This window comes from Dermacentor albipictus, chromosome 2 (genome assembly GCF_038994185.2).
Source record: "Dermacentor albipictus isolate Rhodes 1998 colony chromosome 2, USDA_Dalb.pri_finalv2, whole genome shotgun sequence".
Classification (NCBI taxonomy): domain Eukaryota; kingdom Metazoa; phylum Arthropoda; class Arachnida; order Ixodida; family Ixodidae; genus Dermacentor; species Dermacentor albipictus.
Genome location: NC_091822.1, coordinates 168,928,362 through 168,951,850, shown reverse-complemented (window position 1 = coordinate 168,951,850; position 23,489 = coordinate 168,928,362). Strand labels below are relative to the sequence as shown.

At 44.2% G+C, this 23,489-nt stretch overlaps 2 protein-coding genes across 3 annotated transcripts in view; one reads left to right on the top strand and one right to left on the bottom strand.

The window, feature by feature from the left end:
* The window catches only part of LOC135910641 (sodium- and chloride-dependent GABA transporter 1-like), a 104,660-nt gene extending 93,965 nt beyond the window's left edge, over positions 1–10,695 (top strand). The window contains exons 9-13 of the mRNA XM_065442656.2: positions 2,481–2,621; positions 3,999–4,098; positions 6,977–7,077; positions 9,312–9,485; positions 9,902–10,695. Of these exons, the coding sequence (XP_065298728.1) occupies positions 2,481–2,621; positions 3,999–4,098; positions 6,977–7,077; positions 9,312–9,485; positions 9,902–10,078 (693 nt within the window). The 3' untranslated portion in view covers positions 10,079–10,695. The remainder of the gene's footprint in view (positions 1–2,480; positions 2,622–3,998; positions 4,099–6,976; positions 7,078–9,311; positions 9,486–9,901) is intronic.
* Positions 10,696–11,232: 537 nt separating this feature from the next.
* Ufd1 (ubiquitin fusion-degradation 1-like) lies at positions 11,233–23,190 on the bottom strand. Of its 2 annotated transcripts, none has more exons than XM_065442657.1 (12): positions 23,033–23,190; positions 21,992–22,109; positions 21,747–21,779; positions 21,204–21,325; positions 20,181–20,311; positions 18,950–19,022; positions 18,811–18,879; positions 17,879–17,956; positions 15,923–15,964; positions 14,774–14,862; positions 13,380–13,458; positions 11,233–11,393 (listed from the first exon to the last, which is right to left on the bottom strand). In XM_065442657.1, the coding sequence occupies exons 1-12, from the start codon at positions 23,033–23,035 to the stop codon at positions 11,319–11,321; spliced, it is 912 nt and encodes a 303-aa protein (XP_065298729.1). In that variant the 5' UTR covers positions 23,036–23,190; the 3' UTR covers positions 11,233–11,318. The 2 variants fall into 2 exon arrangements, with proteins under 2 accessions (XP_065298729.1, XP_065298730.1); XM_065442658.2 differs by lacking the exon at positions 23,033–23,190 and adding an exon at positions 22,679–22,876.
* Positions 23,191–23,489: the final 299 nt, after the last annotated feature.

Here is a 23,489-nt window from a genome sequence, read left to right as displayed (position 1 = left end):
TCGCCCCGTCATACGTCGCTGACGCATGGAAAAGTCGCCGCTCCCGCACGCCAGTTAAAGATTTGGGCGCCTGTACATCACTAGGCGCAAACAGGGGATGGGGGGTAGTATACTGACCCCGTCTCCGGCGTGGACGTGCCAATTTGGGCGGCTGACAGGTGAAGGGCCGTAGCCTTGCACTGAACCCTTCTCCGGCGTGGACGTGTCAATTTGGGCGGCTGACAGATGAAAGACCGTATCCTTGTTAAATGCCCAAACCTCTACTGACCGAGGTACTCCAGTGGTGGTCATACAACATCACATTTGAGAACTGCCTTGACGGGGCTGTCAGCCCGTTTCCCATGATCGCGTTATCCGTGACCGGAGGTTGTCTTGGTGTGAACGACAGATCACAACACCGGTCTGCCCGAAGAAGGTACATATCACGTGGGCGCGCCAAGTGCTGACGGCTGTCTCGCTGCCAGAAATAACACTGACCTGCGTTATTTACTTGTTTATTCTAACAACTATAACAAAATACTTCGCGCTTACCCGTTTATTCTCGCTGAAATTTCGCAACAAGATGGCGTATTTTTTCTTTAGAATCGAATAGCTTTCTTTGGCTCTTTCCCTCCTTTTCATGGTCAGCGGCCGTAATTTCTCCGCTGATCAAATGAGAAAGTACCGCCGTGGGAAGGCGGAGAGAGTTGCAGTGGAGGCGGAGCCAGGGGACAGGAAGTAGGTTACCGAGGGAGAAAGAAAGGCGCCGGTGTTTCCAGACCTCGCTGGTTGGTCGGACAGGCGCTGGCGTCACGCCAGAGGTTAATGAACCTTGTGAGTCGGCGAAGCAGCGACCCAGCGTGATGCTGCGATGACTGGGGCAAAGAAGGATCACAAGTTGGAAAAGCCAGCCAGGTTCGGAGACAACGTGGGAGGCCACCATGACCGCCTAGGAACGAGAAGAAAACGCTGCGCAAATGATTTTTACAGATAATTCAGCGGATTCGCAAACGTATATTACTTTGAGAATCGGTCTACGTGGTTCCTGCATAATTTTCTCTTTTTTTTCGTTCGTGACCTTCAGTAACACACCTATCATGACTGTTTGCCTGCAGGTTCTCCATTACATTTAACTGCCCAACGGTGGCAAGACCGGCCCGTGTCTCAGTATACAGCATCTCACTTTTGCAATGGCGAAGTGTATTACATGCAAGAGTGGTTTGTCTTTTCTTTTTTCGGAAGAACGAGGATGTTTAGAATGCAACTGTTGAACGATGAAGACACCCCACACTATAAACAAACTCAGTGTTCTTGTGAAATGTGAGCGACTGCAAAGCAGCGGCGAGCAAGAAAAAAATATTATTTCAGCGTTGTCAAAATAAAAGCGCACGCCACTTTCAGTTCTGGTGCTCTTCTTGCGTGAGAAAGTTACGATGTATCCGCTAGCAGGGTGTTATTCCTTTTCCACGCAAGCGAATATATTAAAGAGAAGCTTTCTTTGGCTAGTCCCCCCCTCCTCCCTCCCCTCCTCCGCTTTATGTCGACGGCTCTTTGGCCAAGAAAGCTGCAGGGCCAATCCCAGAGACTGAGTAATAAAATCTGGGCCAATCCGACAGAGATCGTGTAATCGAAGGTAGCGACTGGTGGGCCAATCCTGATACCAGTGAACTATAAGCATGCTCACGATGGTGTTCAGTGTCGTTCGAAACGGGGGCCGATGCTAGAGGCAGTGCAACATCACAGGCGCCACACGCCTCGTGAGTCAATAACATTCAAGGGACACTAAATAGAAAAAATAATTTGAGCACGTATTGCAAGATTACGCTTATGTAATACCTTTAGAGCTGCTCTTACCATGACAGCAACCATACGCAATTTCTTTTACCGTTATAGATGGGCTACACTGTATTCTAAAGAAGCCGGCAACTGAACTTGTTCAAATTTCAAATAACTTTTGCTGAGCCAGAATTATAGCCCAAATGAAAGAAAGATTCTTTGAAACGAGTGACGTCACACTGACGTACCGGATCGAAGTCCAACTGAACTTTGACCTTCGCTTTCTCTTCTAATAATCAGCCTACTAGCGCGACACTAACGAAATATTTACTATATATTTATCAGTCCAAACTGGGTCGTGACTTTGAAGCGAATTCGTAGCGACGCCTTCTCCGATGTCATTGCTTTTCGGCGTTCGTCAGTCGTCAGAGCGACGCTGCGCCCGCGTTGTCGACAGGATCAACCGGCCCCTGAACAGTGAATGATAGTGGCACAGAATCGAGAGGAAGGCATCGCTACATTATACCGACACTGATATACTGTCTCGTTAGTGTTCCGTTAAAACAACAAAGCTAGCGAATAAGTGTCCCCATCAGCACATATATCTGAGCAGTTCTGCCGCGGAAAACTGTCACTTGACTTTCTCAATCATGTTCCCATGTTCTCTGCCCGATTTTCGGTGAGCTTCGAGTCTTAATTTAGCCGCGCACACATGTCGCTCGCAGGTGACCATCGCCAGCACAGTGGTGCAGGCCCTGGAAGAGTCCTATGGCCGCTTCATCAAACAGAGGTTCCAGGGTCACGGCCTCTTCCTGCTCTTCATCTGCGTCGCCTGCTTCATCACCAGCATCGTCTACATCACGCAGGCAAGAGGCACACGATGTGCTTCCCGTTGCATTTATGTGTCACTAACTTAGCATTAATAACTTAGCGATAACTTAGCCATTATCCCTCAAGAGAAAAGTGTATAACAGCTGTGTCTTACCAGTACTCACGTACGGGGCAGAAACCTGGAGGCTTACAAAAAGCGTTCTACATAAATTGAGGACGACGCAACGAGCTATGGAAAAAAGAATGATGGGTGTAACGTTAAGGGACAAGAAAAGAGCAGATTGGGTGAGGGAACAAACGCGAGTTAATGACATCTTAGTTGAAATCAAGAAAAAGAAATGGGCATGGGCAGGACATGTAATGAGGAGGGATGATAACCGATGGTCATTAAGGGTTACGGACTGGATTCCAAGGGAAGGGAAGCGCAGCAGGGGGCGGCAGAAAGTTAGGTGGGCGGATGAGATTAAGAAGTTTGCAGGGACGACATGGCCACAATTAGTACATGACTGGGGTGGTTGGAGAAGTATGGGAGAGGCCTTTGCCCTGCAGTGGGCGTAACCAGGCTGATGATGATGATGAAGTTAGCGTTAGCCCTCGCGCAACGCGGTTCGTATTCTTGCACACTAATGTATTTATCACCCCCTTTCCCCCACAAAAAAAAATGACATCGATTTCACGGGCGAACAAAACCTCGATGTAGTGGCGTTCCCGGGGGTGGGGGGGAGGGGTTCGGCGGCACGTGCGCCCCCCCCCCCCCCCTGCAATATTTCTCTGCACCAGGACGCTGCCTGCCCAGCACCACCCTCACCCCTGTCCACAGTCAAGGGATTACACCCCCCCCCCTCAAAAAAAAAACCTGGCTACGCCACTGCTAGACCAGGTTTGGAGTGCCCATAACGTATATCAATAAGCAAGTAATTTTTTCCGGTAGACTCTCCATGTCAAGCGGCTTTATGGGACTCCCATTCGAGACGGCAGCCTCATGAGAAAAACATTTTGTCAAAATTGTCAAGTGTCTTCTGTTTAGTTCAGCTCTTCTTCAATTTAATCCCGCAAGGTTCACCTGCTACTGGACTATGGACAAAAATTACTGACTGAATTTTCGTAATATGTACGCCCGTGCCGCTATACAGCTAATCAGTGAACAGGGATGTAACGACATGCATCGAAACTGCGGTATAGACATTATAGTTGATGTCGATTTCTTCGCCATCAACTCTTGCTGCGGGAAGATCCCTTTTTTGTTTTTCTTTTGCTACTTAATCGCAGAAGAGAGAGAGAGAAAGAGGGCCAGAATTAAAGGACAAGGGCGAGAACTCCCCGAATGAGGTCCAGAACGAAAGTGTCGAGAGAAGCTTCGTGATGGTTGCGCGCAAGCGGTAAATTCGTTGGCTGTGACTGTGTGCTCGCAGGGTGGCATCTACTACTTCCAAATGACAGACTACTACGTGGCGGCGCTCTCGCTCATACTCATCGCCTTCCTCGAGCTCTGCGCGCTCGGATGGTTCTACGGTGAGCGACCGTTACTTCAACCATACGGCATTGCGCACGGACCGCCGTGCACTACGACGCGTACGTGCGCAGTTGAAGTGGACATATATGCGATGCTGTTACATTTAAATCAACACAACATACTAATAACGCTGTTGTAATTAGCCTGAAGTGGTGGTGGCGTAGTCTCTAAAGGCCCTATCTCATTTGTCCGGCGGGAAAAAGAAAGCCTTTTGCTTTAGAGAAGGAAACAGAAACCAAAGCTTCCTAAATTTCGCGCCTTTACCGAAGCGTTACTAGATTTTAATGATTAAACGTGATCCCTCTTTGCCGATAAACAACAACTGGCAAACTTTGTTATAACCAGGGTCCTTCAATAACTATTGAAGAACCCTGTTATAACGTAGTCGCATCGGACTTAAATATACCTTGGTTATATCTGATATTCGTTATAAGCATGCACACAGGTGTCGACGAAAAGAAGAAACGGTTGCAATCCAGTCAGTGCGAAAGCACTTCAATCGTGGTGCCTCCCGTGGACCAGCATAAAGACCTACTGCCGATTACTGTCAACATCCTGGCGTGCCGATACGGGGCACGGGATGCAATAAATTAGATGCGTGCGCTCTGCACCGCCTCGAATGCGCAACGGTGCTATCGCGCTAGCTCACCACGTTGACTTGCCGATCGCGGCCAAACCAAGGCGAGCCAGTGGCCAAAACGCGCACGTCGATGAAAAATTTTGTGAGCACGGCACGGAGGAAGGAAACTAAGGAGAGGCCCTGCTCCCTCCGCGCGCTAGAAGAAAAGTGTGGCGGAAATGACGTATAGGCTCTCATTTTGTTTGCTGCTTTTTTATTTTTATTGTTGCATGGCCACGCCTTTTGGGCCACAATGGCGGCGTTGTTCTGATTTTTTGAGCGCTCACACGTGTTGCTCTGGTAGGTTTCGTGCCGTAGCAAAGGCGCTGTGCGGGCGGGTTTGCGTTAGTCACCGTGTCTTGTTGCGCTGTGTTACCTGCACCGTGCTCTGCCGTATGTTGCGCGAGCGCGCGCGCTCCGCGCGCGAAACCACGCGCAGCGCGGCGTGGTTTCGCGAAAGATGTAAACAAGAGAGGAGGGTGGCACAAAAGGCGGAGCATCGCCATGAGCAACGCCAACTTCCGGCTTCACTTTTGCTTCACAAAGAGTGACGTCAGGGCCTTTCCTTCCTGCGTGGAGCGCGGAGAGGTCCGCATGTGGGTCCGTACTTCACTGCTGCGGCCGCCAGTCTCACCTGTGCCGTGCGATATCACACGCTCGATCACATGATGTCTTCGAGTGCGAATATGTTGACGGCGAGATTGCCGCGACTGCTTGTCGCCAGTCACTTCGCCGGCCTCACTGCATGCTTAAGCTGCTAGGCCTAATCGGTGCAGCTTCGTCGGCAATCAAAGTTGCGTTTGCGTGCCAGCCGATATAGCGGCAACTTTGTTCACGGTCGCCATGTCTGCGGCGTCGCACGCGTGGTCCATGCCCGACAGGCCGTGCGGTGTCCCAAATTTCGGTTATTGATGGTATGCATTGGTTACAGGGGCACATGGTGGTGCCGCAGGAATAGTGAAGGTCCGAAATATCAGGCGCCTTGAAAACCGGTCGGCGACTGTGCTTAACATTTTTGCTATCAGATACACTTTTCGGCGCTCGAGCAAATATTTGCTTCGCTAAAACCGATACCGCATTTTTCATTTCATAGCCGAAGAATACTCCATTAAAGTAAAGCCTGACCAACCAAATTTTATGTTTACCTTGCAATATCCGACAATCGTCATATTTGTGTTTGTTATATCTAGGTTTGATTGCAACTAATACCAAACAGCGACTGTCGGTTTCAAGCTTCATAAAACCAGCCCTTGAGGAAATTGCTCGTATCTTCAGAAATTTTGTTTTACAGAGATGCCCCAGTAAACTACACGTCTCTATGTACATATTAGTTCCTAATGCCCAAGTCCAAGAATGACATCTGCTAGATGTCACAGAGAGGTGCGTTTTCACCAGAGAAATTCAGGACAACTAGAATATGTTGCTCTGCCTTAAGAGACTTCCAATAAATTTTAATCATATGAACTCTAGAGTATGCTTTAACAATTTGACATATAAACCTTTTTTTTGGTCCACACATAAATAGCCGTCCTCCCAGAGGCTTTATTTCCTGGTTTCCCAATGACAAAATTATTTTTTCTCATTTGTTTAATTTACAATTTGAAACTATCACGTCTGCTGCTCATATGTGTACACCAACTTTTCGTATTTCCTTTATATAGGAGCGAACTGGTACCGTTCATATTCTAAAACTCCCTGCATTCTTGAGCACAAAGCACTGTAACAGCATTTATCAAGGCGCTATCTGGTGCTTCTCTAAGATAGCCAGCTAATGGTTAATGGGCCCTTTATATACCTTATATCTAAGCTTCATATGTAAGACTGTGCGACAAGCTTCCCTAAGCTCTACACTATCACAGATCTGCAAATAGTCTAGTTAAAACTAACCATTCTAAAGCCGTACGTCGGCTACAGGAACCACAAACTAGCAAGGGGCATCGCACGTTTGATGAACTGAACAAAGGGCTGCCAAGGCCATGTAGCTTCACTGCATGGCAGAACTGTCTACAGGGAAAGTCAGCAGATCGAGGAGCAGCATCACCCTTCCTCACCCATCCACCCCCAATGCCAGTAAAGCATATCCCACTGATTCGCTATCAAAGCCGGCATGCAGTTAGACCAGTTTCGACATTCTTTACAAATAAGGATTGCTCAGCATGACATTAACGATCAAATTCCAAACCTACTCATTTATATGCTGCCAGCTGTGGTAAAAAAAATGTGAACACACAGTTTTCAAACTTCTCTTTCTTTTGTAGGTGGCCACAACCTACTGAGTGGTCAGACTGAAATCATGCATCATGTGCCATACATCTATCTCAGGATCTGCTGGGGACTCATCACGCCTCTGGTCTTTGTGGTGAGTATAACACCAGTTTGGAAATGATAAGTCTGTCTCACATACTGCAAATTTTCTGCAATTCCATCTGCAGTGGTGGAACTTGTATTTAGTGGAGATGTTCATAGCAACACTGCATCTGACCAACGAAAATGTGGCAGCAAGGTGCAATGAATACCCTGACGTGTCATGTCAGCAGTAGCCGATTAACACACTCGCCACTGGAACACCGCCAGAAAAGTTGGAACATGTGAAACATAGCTGGCGACGATTGTTGGAGCGCTTCACATTGCAGAATCGCAGGATGCAAAGCAGACTATGCGGTGAGCTGCATTGGCTGAACCATGGCCTCCGTGATGGGAGGCGTATCTGAGCAGCCCTCTGTCGTACATGCCATGCAATCTCGAAAGTGTGAGCAGTGGATGCCCATTGCAATTTCTGTACACATGAAGCAGCATCCAGTCATGCAACAACACAGTGATTTTGCAGACACACAGAGCATGGCCAGGTACGACCATTGTGTTGAGTCATGATATGCCAACTGCACTAACTAAAAAGCTGCTGTGTTATTATGAAGGTGGGTGTGTCTTCAGGTCCCAGACAGCAACAGCTTACGAATTGGCACGACATGGAGGCTCTCTGCACTGGCCAGAGGATGCTGCGACTGTTTCATTCATCCTACCAGTGTCACCAACTCCAGCCACTAGGGCTGTGAAAAAAACGAAATGAAACAACCTTCCAAATGCCAACAAGTGCTTGTCTTAATGTTGAATGCTGTGCACTGCAAAGCCCAAGCTTGGTAATGCCACATTCGAGTGCAACTTTTGCCTCACAATAAGCGCTCCGAAGTGTCATCACGAATCTGAAACATGGCTTTTCCAATTTTTTTTCTTCTTTAGCTCGCTAGGCTGAGTGTTCCGGAACAAATTTTTACTGCGGAAAACTTCAGTGCAAGGTGCCTTGCACATAGACACCTGCCTGACGATTCACATAGCACTCCCCTAACATTTTTTTGTGTTGCTGCTATGAAAGGACTTTTGTTATTCACACTTTATTATATACAAGAATAAAAATGTATAATGAGCAATGTCTGCAAAAGCACGCATAGGCCTTAGCAAAATAGCTTTCTCGGTGCACCGGTGACAACTTTAGCCATAAATACTGTGGCTAAAGAGGGCAGTGCCCTATATAGTGAATTGGTTGCCCATTTGCACAGTGTGCATCTGCTTTACGTAAGGCTTGGCACAATATAGCCATAACACGCTCTAAGGGATAAGTTACAATCCTTCGTATATGTACAGTAATAATTATTTTTTACTGTGACCAATACGATCTCCAACTACTCTGGTGGGACAACCTTAAAGGAAAGTGGAGCCGATTTCTCGCCCCACTGAAATGTGCTGCACAACTACGCATATGGCAAATCAGTGGCCGCATTATGTAACGATTCTCTACATTTTCCACTCTTTTTGCCCTTTGTCATTGGCTGGCAGGATGCTATGCCCACGTTGTCGCTGGTGCCAGCTACTCGTTGAGATGAACAATAAGAATAGAATTGTTGGAAATTTATGCTTAGACAATACGGCCCAGCTCCTATACTGCCAACATCTGGATAGTGGTGGAAGATTCAGGAAAGGAAGTTAGGTGGTGGATACTTTTTTCCTTTCACCGCTTGGCATAGTAGGTATACTGGGAGGTCCAATTTCAAAACATTGCGTGGAAGGAGTAGTTTTCTTATTAATGCATTTATTTAAGGCCATGCATACAATCACAGATGCCCGTATGCTAAAGAAAAGTTAAGCATAATAGTCTATCCCTATCATCAGTCATTCTAAGTCCACTGCAGGAAAAAGCTATCTTGTGGTTCTCACCTATATCACACATCAGCCGATGCCATCTCTGCTTTCAAATTACGTAATCCTTTTGCTCCATCTAATCTGGTGCCAACTTTGATTGTATTTCTTTTGCCTTGACACCCATTTTAACTGAACAGACACAGCAGTTATCTATTTTATGCATTCTATTACCCTCTCAACCTCAATAGTTGCAACAGCCAAATTCTGGTTGTACTGTAGCCAGGAGTTGTCCAGGTGTCACAGCATCATGGGAAATTATTTAACACTACAACTTGCTTACAAGCAGACTACAAATACCACCAAACTAAAATCCTGGCTCTGGTTTTCAGAGCCAGGCTTTTCGCAATTGCACATGCTGCAGCTAAATGTGCATGTGTGACCAATCGCTTTGGCCTGCAGGCCATCATGGTATGCGGCGGCATGTCCCTGACACGTCTGCGCTACCGCAACAAGCAGCACTTCCCCATGTGGGTGGACATCGTGGGATGGGTGCTGTTCGGCCTCATCGCCAGCATTGTGCCCGTGTTCGCCGTAAAGGCCCTCCACAAGACGCAAGCATCGGGCCTTATTGAGGTCAGTCACTCCTGCCTCTGCTATTCTCACTTGATCGAGCTGTCGGGCAAGAGCCTGCAAATTTTCTACACATTTAATAGCTCAGTGATGTTGAATCATGAATTTGCATTTTCTTTTTTTGTTTGCCACTGCACGCGATTACCGCTTTGGCCAAACTAACATACGAAACATAGTATGGGCTGCAGAACATCGCTGATAGATTTCCGAGCGCAATGGAGAGAGAAAATGGGATGAGTTGAATGTGTATGAAATGCACAAACAAGAAAATTGTATGAACCACGATTGCATCAGAGATATTATTCTGCAGGATGCCTTTAATCACAGTGCATAATTTTGTTCCTGTCACCACAGGTATGTGTGGGTCCTAACTTTGAAGTTAAGATGCAATCTGAAATGCCTCACATTCTGTTGTGCAGAAGGTGCGGGAAGCACTGGAGCCTCAGATGGAGTTGGAGACGCCGAGCGACTACTACTGGGAGCCCAAGCCCCTGGTGGTCATCAACAAGGGCAATAGCAGCAATGGCCAAGTGGGAGGGTCCACCACCACCAAGCCTCGCAAGACGTATGGCAGAAACGGCGAGACTGGCGTGTGATGTGCACTGGAACAGCTATGACGATACCGCTGCAGTTGCGCCCAGTATAAACAGAGGCGAAGACGCACAAGACCAACAGTGACCATGCCTCAAAACTCAAGTTGCCTCGCACTATAGACAGACTTCAGACTCCAAACTGAACTTGAAGATTTGTGTGCAACCAAACTTTGTCTGTGCTTTAGTGAGAGTGCTTGTTGTTCAAGTGCCTCTATCTTTAACTCTACTAGTGCACAGAGATAAAAAGAAGTGCAGCATAGACTTCTATAGATGGTGATCCGCACCACAGACCTCCAAGACAACTTCACTATCTATGCTTCCTGTGCATTTTTTTTTTCCTCGCTGGGACATTCCCCAACACATCTTTTCTTTTTATGTGTGCCTTTCATACAGTGCTCAACTTTCCCTGTGCGTCATGTACGAATCTGCAAAGGTCAACGACCACATTCACCCTTGCTCAGGCCACAGGCAAAGCCAACAGATTACGAGGCATTTTGCCACTGAATGGAACATTGCACAAAGTGGACTAGGTCGCATGCCAGTCCAGGTTGTGACTTTGCCAAATTGCGACTGTTGTCAATGGACTGTTAGTGAAAGATTAAACAGTATTCCAAGGGTTGCTTGTGATTGCTGCGAGTGTATGAATGCATTTGTAGACATTCAGCAAACTAAGGTTTGTTCAGTTACTACAAGACGTGGTTAGTGTAAAGTAAGAAACTGAAGCATATATTCAAAAGCAGAGAAGTACAGACAAGTACACTATGCTACCACACAGAATGCACAAGAATAAAGTAAAATAAAAAAAGAGAATGGAATGTAAACTCTTTCAGGTTCAAAGTTTTGCAGCTGGTTACATAAGCATCAATACAAAATAATATTGTTAAAAATTTGGGTAGAGCCACAACTTCACAAACCCAAAGCCACTGCATGCAACAAAGGATCTGTAAGCTTAAATATAATTTCAATAACTGAACAGACTGGCGTGAACAAAATTGTCAAGTTTGTGCCTATGAGTCATGTCGCAACCATTATGTATACGAAAGGTAATTGAACACGCAATAACATCATGAGTTAGTTGACAGCGAATCCATGTTAACAAATTTGTTAGTGGTTCAGAGCATGGAGCAAGGGAACCATAATGTGTGAAGCAATGAACGTCATATAAAATGTGTAAATTTTATTTCGGCTAGTGTTTCATGTCGTACCTAATCATGTTTCACGCCTAATCGCCAGGATAGCAAGTTCACTTCACGGTCTTTTGCTGCCTCAGAGAATGTGCCTTGCCTGAAAAGGCAGAAAACTCGTCTTTAGTCTTGCCCTAAAGAGGAAGAAACAAACACAAAGAAAGACAACAGGATTAATGCTTTTGTCAAAGATGCACTATACCAACACTGCCCGTTACATAACACCATTGCTACGTAAGTACAAACATTACAAAACTTTTCCATCAATATGTATAAAATAGCAACATACCGTGTGTGCAAGATATTGGAGGACACGGCTTCAAATTACCATAAACATTAACATTCTCCTTCTATATGATTAGGCACTTAACTTCGTCTTACCCGATCCCTGTCACCTACAAAGCATATTTGTTCTAAGTTTGTGTCAGCTCCCAATCTGACACAAGAGATAAAGCCATAGGATGTCCTAGCTGCCTTACATGCCTATCACAGTGATTGGGAGATTGTCACTTTCTCGAATGTCGCCAAATATTTTGGGGTTAGACAACAGTCTATGGCTAATAATCACCTGAAACAAACAAAAATAAGCACTGTAGTTACATGCCATTCAGGCAGTTGAGTTTTTTCAGCAAGTGGAGACCACGATGAGCCCAAGCCCTGAAAGGACGATTGGGGCCAGAGCAGAGCACTTCAAGTGGCAGAGTCAACAGTCAAGGTTTCCATGCAGGATATCATTATGCATCACTTCTAAGTAATGTAGGACGTTCTTGAGAGCTAGTCGGTTCATATGTGAAGGAAGGTTAAAACTGCGTGAAAAAAATGACCACGTGCACAGCACTCTGGTGTGTTGTGTGTTCCTTCTGCTTGTCCTTGTTTTTCCGTTTTTTTTTTTTGCAGTTTTAACTAAGTAATGTATTTGTGTGCTCCCACAAGGGCTGCATAATCCCAGGGTGGCTGGCTATAAACTTGTGTGAATATGTCACCTTCACTGCGACATCCTAGTTGATAATTCAGGCTGAAGATGGTTTTATTCAACAGACTTGGAAAACAGTGGTAAAAGAAACAAAGTGCAATATTTATAACAAATATTTCAGTTCTTGCTTGAAATATTGTTGCTGTTCATAAAGTCGTCATTATGTCCTCAAATATCTTGCTCACCAGGAATGTGGTATATATGTCATTTTAATAGGTGTCTCTAAAAAACAGACACACACATTTTCTGGAGAACCTTACAATTCAACTTAAACAATACAGCCACAAGCAGCCATTGCTAGCAAATATTGACAAAAAGAACCCTAGGAACAAGCAAACAGACAGTTGTGCAATTTGAAACAAAGGAGACAATCTTAGCAACTCCTATACGCACTGTTTGATTAGAAGGTCACGCTTCGACACTGCATGGCCATTGCTTTCAAATTGTTACGATTCACAATTGTGATTACCTCGCTTCACCTCGATGTATACTATTACCCTGTAGTGACAGTGAAAAAATGGACCCGCCAGAAGCACGAGTTGAACATTTACCTCTTTACTGGGTGAACCTGTGCCCAGCAAAACAAGCAGTGCCCCAACACAAGGACAGGAAAGCGCTGTTGTCATTCGTCGAAATCTGATCTCACCGATCAAGTGCGTTCACTATTTACGCATGACTCATCATACATCCTAAAGCAACCGCTGATGTTCGCCTACATTCAAGAAAGTACAAGAGCATTCACATCACCCACAATCTGATTAGACAAAGCTCTTTTGCTATAGGACCTACAACAGCATTCAAAAATTTCAAATACAGTAGGTGCATTTCTCTGCAAGCAATAACTGATAATCTGTTGAAAAATGGTCACCGGCAAAGAGCAATGTAATGTATGCGTGAGAATATTGATACAACTAACTCTCAGGCATTGTCTTCAAAGGACTACAGAACTGACTGATGTGCCTTTCTCTTCGTCAGAAATTTATGTATATTTGACTTCGTCATCATCTAATCACATGATCGTGGTCATTACAGAAGAGATACCATGATCATATTTTGTGGCAGTAATCTATATTACCAAAACTTGCAGTGGCGCCCATGTTGCCAGAAAATGTTACACAACGATTACTGTAAAATGCTGTCGACTCACTTCCGTATCCTCTACAGTCGGCCGAGCTGTCCGGATGAAGCGGAGAGTGCCAATGGTGTAATCGTAGTCTGGAATGCCTCTGAAAAGTTTAGGGATGAGGAGACTACATCAAGAGGTGCATCACTGTTGAGCTTATGTTAACTGAAAGTGTTAAAAATGGTGGCAAATTAGGACAGTTTCATGACTGTTTCAAGTTTTTATTGAGCAAATAATTCCCGCTGAAGTCTGCAAGCAGGAGAAAGTTTCACAAGAGGAAAGAAGCATCATTCACCTAAAGGTAGCACAATGCTACAAGGGAACTAATACAGATTCTTGAGAAGGAAAACTTTCAAGCTGAGATAGATCTGTCCTGGAGCGATATTCTCGCGCAATCACTGCTGGAGACATAATCACTTCCGCAAGATTTCATGCGGCCCGGCATCAAACATGTCGGCATATGTGGCTGATGGCGTTCCTGGCACCGTGTCAAGCTCACAGAGTTCTCAAAGTGCCAGGAACACTGTCGGTCGAATGCTTCAATGGGTTCAGTGCAAAGTTACGCTAAATTTCACTAAAGTGAGTGATGGTATCCCCAAAAGTGATTGTACAAGAATATCGCCCCTGGTCACAGAAACAGAATACTAGTACTGTAAAACCCGATTATGAGAAAATGAAATCAAAGGAGGTAGCACTAGGAGCAAGCAATGATGGTCACATTTGTTACAGTAGCAGACACAAATTAATGGCACAACACTGCAAGAGGCTTCCAAATGAAAATGCTGCAGCCTTGCAATAGTTCAATGTTATGGCAGGCCCACTAATTTTCCGTGCATGTTTTCCTGCAGACATTTTGTGTAGCACACACCTCTCAAAACTGGCCCTAGTCACAGGATTGCTCGCAAGTAGATGTGCTTTGCATGCGTACTGACCGGCTTCAATTTTGCATTTGTGACATGCCCCCAAAGTGCTCACTTTAGCTGACTGACCCACCCACTACTGATTAGCAGATGAGTTAGTAGATCGCAACATCCATTGATGCAAGTGATGTGCTGCCTAGAAATATTGTCTGTTAAGGTCTTGTTCTATGTTTAAAAATCACCAAGTTTCCCCTGCAAAAAAAAAAAAAGCGATTGTGCAAATGATACGTTACATGCAACAAATCTAGTGTGGCAACAGTCACACTGGTGAGCACGAAATCAGGGGTTAAAATCCCAACCTCATTGGTATTGGACTAAATTGCAATAGCACCGACTGGTTTCTTCTCATTTATATTCGTCGTCCACTATGGGAAACTGAAGTCTAGGCGAACAATTACCATACTCTTAACTGAATGAAAACACAGAGTCTTACCAGAAATATGAAAAGCACCCAAAACAAAGGAATTGAAAAGCGACAACAGACAAAGTTCCTCGAACCTTTTGGGAATTGACTTGACAGTACTGTTTGCGGCTCCTTCTTGAGAACGAACCTTGCCATCGAGTCTGTTCCCAGTGCCACTGAATGCCTGTAACAAAGGAGTAACGATGTACTTTTGCAAAAGTGATCGAACAAGCATAATCTCTCGGGTAGAGTGATCAGATATTGAATGCTATGAAGCAGGAAGGCAGTGGGAGTGTTCAGGTAAGGCCAGGGATCAGACAATGTAATGAGCGGTTGGCTAGCTTGTCAACTCGGCATAGAATTTTTGTGTCACTTTCTCTTTCACCATCAAGATAAGACAACTTGCAGCTTGAAACACTGGATTGCAGGGCCTGATAAACACTTCGGAAGAGCTGCGTCAGCGCATTTGTACAGACATGCATTATATTTCCTTCCAGCGTAGAATGAGTCTATAGGCACTCCATTTTTGAAATGATGACACAACTGGCACAAGATAAGACTGCACGTCACATAAACATACTTCGAATGGGTGCTTCGCAGCTTATTGCACACTCTATGCAGGTGCATTTTATCAATCTACTGGTGGCACATTTGGTTGGGGCATTAATTTGCAGAAGTGAAGGTTCTAGGCCTTCATCAAGTGGTTACATGTTTTGTTAGAGGGAAAAGAGAGGTACAGATACAGGTCCGCCTTGAGTAGGTCATAATACTAATTTATAATGATCGGTCAATAGAATGATGATACAGGAAAGAAAAGGCTCCACTTGGTTTAGTATGATCCATCAAAAATTTGATGACCAGAACAAAACTACAAGAGCGTCCCCACTTCAATGTGTTTAATTTTATCATCAGTATAACAACAACTTGATCATGACTGTTACTAGAAGATGCTACAATCTATGACAAAAACCCACAACAAGAATCTACTATAATGACATATTGTGACATTGCAAGTGGACCTGTAAAGTCCCTATATAACAGTTATTGCTGTAAGAATCAACCCTGTTGTGTAGTTTCTGGAGTTGTAAAGGCAGAGCTGTAATTATAGACATTATTCCGGTACTGCATAGGCTGTGATTGTCAGCCACCAAAACAGACACACGAAAATATGGGGAATGGAGCTGTTAGTATGCAACCCTATTATATATATAAAAAAAGAAAACACTACGTGAGAGAAAACTCACCACAAAGCCAGCGGGCTCTGTCTCAAAGGCAGCATAGTCCATCTGAAAGAAGGCAGCAACAGTAGCAACAGGAAACAGCAAACTCAACAAAACAAGAGCAAACTAAAGTTACAATTCGTTTCCACGGCTGTAGCCAATGCGTGAAAAGTAAAAGAAGTTAAACAAACACTACAGAGAAAGACTTACTGTATTTAACCGATTCTAACGCACCCCAGAATCTAATGCGCATCAATTTTTGCAGGTTTAAAGAAAATATAAGTGCACCTGAAGGTAAAATGCCCCCGATTTATAAAAAAATAACATAACACGCACCCAAGGTTTGCAATCAGAAAGAAACAAGATATGCAAAATTTACCTTCCCAGAAGGGAACTTTCTTCAAATTACTTTTCATAATGAAAGCGGCGCATCGTCATCACTGGCACTTCATTGGCCATGGATAACATGCTGGCGCATTCTCAAGTGATCACTTTTAGGGATACTAGTATCACTCGTGATATTTTTGGTGACCCTGCCGCTGACTTGCTGATGTATGTGGCCGACAGTATTCATGTCACTGTACGCATATGGCGAGCTTGGCACAACACCAGAAACACTGGTGGCCATACCAGCTAACACATCCGGGGCGAAGTCACACAAAATCTTGTAAAAGTGATACTATTTCCAAGAGCGATTGATCGAGGGAACCCCTACAACCGTAGTCGAGAACAAAATGAACCCACTGCATGGCCCACAGAAAACTTCACAATAACGTGTTCGGTCGTCATTTGGCCATGATGCTGCATCTGACGGAAGGTTGTTGCTGGTGCCATGAATGTGGTTTTGGCTTGATATCCAGCTGTAACATACAGGCAATTTTCGGACCCATTTTGTTGAGAAAAAGGTGCATGTTAGATTCAGGTAAATACGGTAATCAGTTAAGACTGATGAAGTATCCTTTCAAAACTTTTTGTTAATTTCGTAGTAAGTGGTCGATTATCAAAAGAGAAAATGAAGCCCAAACAGAATGCTTTAATTAGGCGGTGAAACCGCGGCATCATGTCATAGTGACGTCAGGGATTCTAAGTATTTTTTCATACCTAGGCCTTTGTGGAGCAGTAAGAGTGCTCGAAACAAAAGTAACTGAAACAGTCTATGGCTCCTTTGGTGTACAATGTAGTCCATCTTTACCAATGACAAAACAGCTAGGCCCCGGCAGACAGTGTCAAACTCCACAACAACATGGCAAGATTACGTAAACTTTAGATGGCCATTGCCATCTGTCTTTTGTTCGTAAGTCTCTTTTTGGCTTACCAAGCCTCCTCTGATGGTAAGAGCAGCTTTCTTGCTATTGTACAGGGTAATTTACAAATACACACCCACTTATTTTTATCTTCAGAGTCCCTTTAATGCATACTGTTACGCATATTTCACAGACTCCTAAATGCTGAGGTGCTTGATGGTGTCCAGCCTTGCACATGCACTGTACTGCACGCCTTGTAAAAGCGCGTAATGCACTCAACATCTTATAAATGATCCTCATGAAAATTGGGGTCCTTAATCATGTCCAACCTCTCACGTTCACTGTACTGCTCACAGTTTGTAGAAGCACATATTGCACACAACATCTTAAAAATGATCCTCATGCAAGGAGAACCATAGCTATTCTTTCACATATCCGATGACCAGTCCAGAATACATTTGCAAAAGAAAATCATGCAGGATGATCTCTGTCTCTCTCTGGACCCTGATAAATCAGACTGAAACAGAAAACCAGCGAAAATCGCAATATGCAGGGAGATGATGGGATGAAGCTGGGTGAAGCTGCCTTTTTGGTAGGGCATGCTGTATTTTTGTCCACTTTTTCACTTACAACAATGTACCAACTGGCCCAGCTGTTGATTTTGTTGCTAATAAATAAGTACTGCTACAATCAGCAAGGAATGACAGAATTAGTTGCCCATTTCAAAGCATCCTACCTCTGCCTCTTTCTCTTGCTTCTTTGGAGCGTTCCTAGGTTCTGGCTCCTTGTACCCAACCGGGGGAGCAAACTCCACCTGTGATAGGGATTGGTCAAAGCATTAAGGCCAGAAAACATGCGCTATCACAGCAAAAGATCTCCACATCGTATAACATATGTGCATTCACACTCTGATAGGGCATGCATCTTGATACTTGACTTTACAGGTCTCATGTCCAAACAGCCATCGAGCACTACTGATGATCTGGTACTTTATTAAAGGAAACCTGCAACACCTCTTCTTCAAAAGTGAGAATACGTTGCAACAGGAACAGCAACAGGAATATGCAAACGTTTGCATATTCTTGCAAACGTTTTTTTGGAACGTACCTAATAATAATGGAGATATACTAAACAGTGCAATGCTCACTTTGTCCACTCATCCTCGACTTCTCTCAGTTAGGACAGCACTGATAGCAATGCCCTACCTATTGCCCCTTTCTTACTTTTTCTTCTTTTTGGTAATCTTGTGGTAACCTTTCCAGGTTTGCATCTGACAAAGGTGCCAGAGAGTGAGAAAGGAGTGGTAACAGGACAGGTGGAACACTTTTACACCTGTCGTTAGCAACCGCCGCTTTCACGTTTTCTCGTTTGCTAGAAGATTGAAGGGGTGTGAAAGTGTGCACAAGTTTTCATTCAAGAGTAACTCATGGTCATGTACGATCGCCCAATAGTTGGTGCCCACGGGTAGTCCTTCGGGGGTCTGTGACATAGGCGGTACATAGTAGAAGGGGCTTTGAAAGTGCGCAATATATTATGCAAGACTGTGGGCTCCCTACTGCGTACATTTGAATAACATTTAACTTGCACGTTCGTGGCAGCACTGTCTCAGACTGCAAGTGTACCTCCAACACCACACCGTCAACATGAGGCAGTGAGGCGTCTACTTACATTCATGTCACATTCTATGATGGACACTGCCTTGCCTGGCTTCGTCTCGAGGACACACAGTTCGTAAGTCTAGGTGAGAGGACAAAAGAAAGAGAGAAGGGTCAGAGCCAGAATTATGACCCACAGTGTTTTAACTTACCTTGTTGTTGTACTCAATCGCAATGATGTCGCCAGTCGACAGGCAAGCAAAGTTTCTCAATGCATTTTCCAAGCTGAGTGGCATCTGCTCAGGAAAGCAGGTTGTGCCACAAACACCATCTGCCTCCCAGTATACTGAACAGTACGCCCTCCAAAATACAACGCCACAAACAAATAGTGACATTTTCATGGGTTTGATGCGTTTCCAATGCATTTCAAAACCAATTAATCCATAAAGGCAGTCACTGATTTTAGTTCCTTCAAATTTTTTGGCTAGATGCTATGTATGCAAGCATGTAATGTGCATATACATTCGTATGACAAACGAGCCTTGCCATATCCCTGCTCAAACACAACTGTGGCATCATCATCATCGTCGTCGTCATTTATGAAAATTAAATTCTGGGGTTTTACGTGCAAAGGCAATGACATGATTATGAAGCATGCCATAGAGGGAGACTCTGGACTAATTTTAGCCACGTGGGGTTTCTTAACGTGCATCTAAACCTAAGTACCACGAGCATATTTGCATTTTGCCCCTACTGAAATGTGGTCACTGCAATATGCTAAGCAATGTTCTACCACTCACTTGGGCAACTTTTCTCCTCGTCATGATTTCATTCAAATCGGTTCATCAGTTTCGAAACAGAGAGCACTTTCCCATTTCTGATGTATATTAATAAAGGATTCAGGGGTGACCCCAGCCTAAATATTCTTGTTCATTTATCACAAGTTGTTTTTGGGCAAGTCAGTTTATAATTAAAGCAATACCCATAGCATTTATGAAACAGACACAAGAAAGGTGACATGACGAATTCTACACTCACAACTCTTTCTTTTTTTTCAGGAGCAGAGACAACTGAGCAATGTAAGCAGACCTACAATGGCTCAAGCACAAACTGAACAGCAGTCTGTTATGAAGTCCACTGCAATATTATGATTTATCATGAAAAAAAAATTGTCTCTTCAGAAAACGAGATCGGTCTGTCACCAATATAAACAACACTGCATTTTTTAATGAGTCCATGCACAATCGCAGTCTTGCTTCTACCCAATATCTTCAATATTAAGTTGGCGCAAGACCATTTTTATAAGAACTTACATTGCTGTATCCCTTCCCAAAATACACCAATCATGAGTGCCGCCTTCATCCTGTCACCTTTCTTGTATCCGATTTGTAAACGCTATGGTTACTGCTTCTTGTTGAACGAGTACTTGATTCACAAGGATACACGGCTTTGGGATTCGTGATGTCCAGGAAGTCCACTGAAAGGGGCTGGAACTTGGAAAATGTGGCTACAGGAAGAGTAGCACTCTCTACTTGGACCAGATCGCCTTCGTCTAGCAGCAAGTTCCTCTGCATCTGCAAGGAAGAAAAATAAAAGTCCCAATAAGAGCTTTTCAAACTTTTCCCTTCCCCGTGTGCTGATTTCAACTAAGTGAATAAGGTAATGGTAAACATACATGTGTGCTCAAATGTATGCATATGCAAATGTACGTGCTCACATATGTACACAAATGCATAATCGGGGAGTACGTCTGTAGGTAAGTAGTAATGTAGCCAAGAAAAGAAACAGTGCAACCCAAAAGGAGAAAGAATAAATACATATAACCATCTGCTTTTTCTCTCGATCTGTTCAATTGTGGCGTTTCATTTTTTTGTCACACGTGCAATTTACCACCTTTATATAGTTGCAGGAGCCCAAACCCTCTAACAACAAAACCTCATTGTTCCCTCTAAGGCCTCTGAAACACCGAAATTAACTGGTCGATTGGCCACAGACTGGTCAGGAGATCACGTTAACCCTTCTGCACTGGGAAAAAACCAAGACAAAAACACATTGCCAACATCCACTTTTTGCAAGCTTTGCTGTTATCATTGTCAACATGGTCCAGAAAAAAATTCTTGTAAACATACCTTGCGGTAAAGTATAAGTTATGTACTATAGAAACATAGCAAAGTAATTATTTAGCTCGTAATAATTGTTGTGAGAAATGCATTTTGCATAATGAGAAGCAAATCCTGTAACTGGCTGCACTGATTGTTGGACAACAATATGGAAAGTGTTGAAATTTCTCAGTAGGCTAATCAATCGCCCCATTCAATGGCAGCTTCAGCACTACATTTTAAAATACACCAGAGTGACTACTTCTTTTCTTTCTTGTCTGTATGCAAGGGAATCAGTGACACTGAGATGTTTTACGTTATCAAGGTCAAAAACGATCAACTATTGATAGAAGGAGGACATCTTTACCCAGTATGGCAGGTACACCTTGCCTTCATCAGCAACGAATTCAAGAACACCGCAGTGGGTTTCTCGGTTTGACTTCTTGTTAGTGAGCTTGAACAACATTGGGTAGACAATGTTGAGCCGTGCTAGAAGAAAAAGAAATGAAAATATGTCAAAAATTTCTGCTGCAAAACACAGCGCACATAAGTTAAACTGACAGGCTGGTTATAAACATGTTTTTGTACAGACATCCCGTCCCATAGTAGAAGCAAATAAAAAAGAATGGTGCTTGGGGTAGAAGTATTTTAATCATCTGGTGTATACACATGGCATTTATTTAAAACAATGTAATTAGAGCATGCGATATCATTATAATTATCTTAATTACGGCAAGGCATTAAAATCGATAACCACACTTCACCAAAAACGTAAAAAAAGCTATTTAATAAAGTGTAAATGAAGCCAAGCAGGTGTACCAGTGTCTAGTAAGGTGAACTTCAAGAATAGAGAATGGTAATTCAATCGACATACAGCATGCTTTTGGAACATACCACACCATATACTCACTTAAATGATCCAGAGCAGATGGGGGCATTATAACTGGAATGCAATACACAGAACGCTTAGCATTAGGTTACCGAATGCAAAACAGCCATAAAAACACGTTTATGCAGGTTTGCAGTTTTACACAGCTGTGGCACAAAAGCGCTTACGTATAATAAGCCGCGGTGTAACAGACGCACTTTCATTATGCATAAAGCACGAGCTTAGAAATGACATTACTCGGAGGCACAGACTGACACGGTACTTACTCTTGCCTCCTCGTTCCACGTCTTGCCGTTCATTCCCAGGAAGCATTGACACGGAGTACGATCTGTACTGAGTGTTAAACGGCCGGGCGAGGTGATCGTGAAACATGTTGAACGGAAACTGAAAACAAGAAACGACGAACAATGTTTACGAAGGCAGAATGAGATGGTCGTCAAAGGACCGTACGCAGTCTGCTGCCAACTTTCTAGCAGAACAATGTGTGGTTGCTATGTCCATCTATTGAAATGCTGCTGTAGTACGGAGGCTTGGCCTAGTTGGCTTGACGACATTAGGAACGGTAAAGAAGCACGAAAGGGGTGGACAGAGGGCAAATAGCGTGGTTGTGGCATGCGTATTTTTACCTGTCCATATATCTCGCGCAGCCAACGTAGTAGTACTTTGCAAACACGCTATGTCCCCTTACGTGACATTCAACGACTTCTGTCAGTTCGTGGGCTTGTACCACGTATGTATATTTTGAACGAATACTCCAACAACACTGAGGTAGATCATGAAAATTTACTGGTAAGCGCTCCGAGACGCAGAGGTCGAGGACGCAGCAGAACAAGTTTAAATTTCCTTAACCCAAGGCTCTCGTTCCTTCGGCAGTGCACCGACCGATATCCCGACAATGTATTTCTTCCCACCACCTCCCTTTAAACGGACGCGCGCACCTCCTCTTGTTTTACCTTTCAGCAGGCCGATAGCTTGACAGCGAACTCAAATACGTCAAGCTCGCTAGTACACGGCCGCACTTAACAGCGATTTGCCAACGGCACGACCAAAGGAGCACTTCTTCCCCAGCAGAGACGAGAAAATTGTTTCATATGTAGATATAACGGATGTTTAAGTCGAGTGCGAACTCTGTAAGAAGTGATTTTCTCGTTGAGACCGTCGTTGTTTACACACAGTACTTTTCGCAACAAGCGCGCCAAACAAAACATTATAACAATACACGGTGTAACCATGTTCGTGTGACACCTTTCTGTGCATTTTTGGACGAATTATTGGCTAGTAACGCAGTAAATAACGCTGACTCATACCATTTTGAAAGTGATGACAATTCCACGGGAGCGGCCATTCACTAAAACCGAAACAGCTGAGTACAGTGTTGCCTAACGAGATTCAGTTTGAGCCACATTGCCACCGATTGTATCATATGGTCGACTGTGTCGTACGCTTGTTGCGGCAGCTGTAGTGATGAGCTTTCTTTCTACGCTGAGTGTATGGTATTGCCGACTCTACTGCACACTCTAAAGCAAAATTACACTCTTAAAACGGTTGCACCCTTTGGGGTGTATATTTGTCCCACAACAATAATCGTCATCTGCCCTGCTTGCGTTTCCTTTCCTGAAAACTCGGCGCTCGCTACTTTCCTGTCGAGAATGCTGCGTCACACTGATAACGCGCATGCCATTCGTGACTGGAAAGTACCGGGCTCGCAGCGTTAAAGAAAGGAAACGCGGGCAAGACAGATGACGATTATTGTTGTGGGACAAG

Bases quoted from the DNA above. Each gene is read 5' to 3' on its own strand.
- Ufd1 (XM_065442657.1), bottom strand. The intron at 17,957-18,810 runs GTAAGTAGACGC...TCCCTATCACAG, and splicing joins TCATAGAATGTGACATGAAT to GTGGAGTTTGCTCCCCCGGT. The intron at 14,863-15,922 runs GTGAGTTTTCTC...CCTTTGTTACAG, and splicing joins CAGAGCCCGCTGGCTTTGTG to GCATTCAGTGGCACTGGGAA.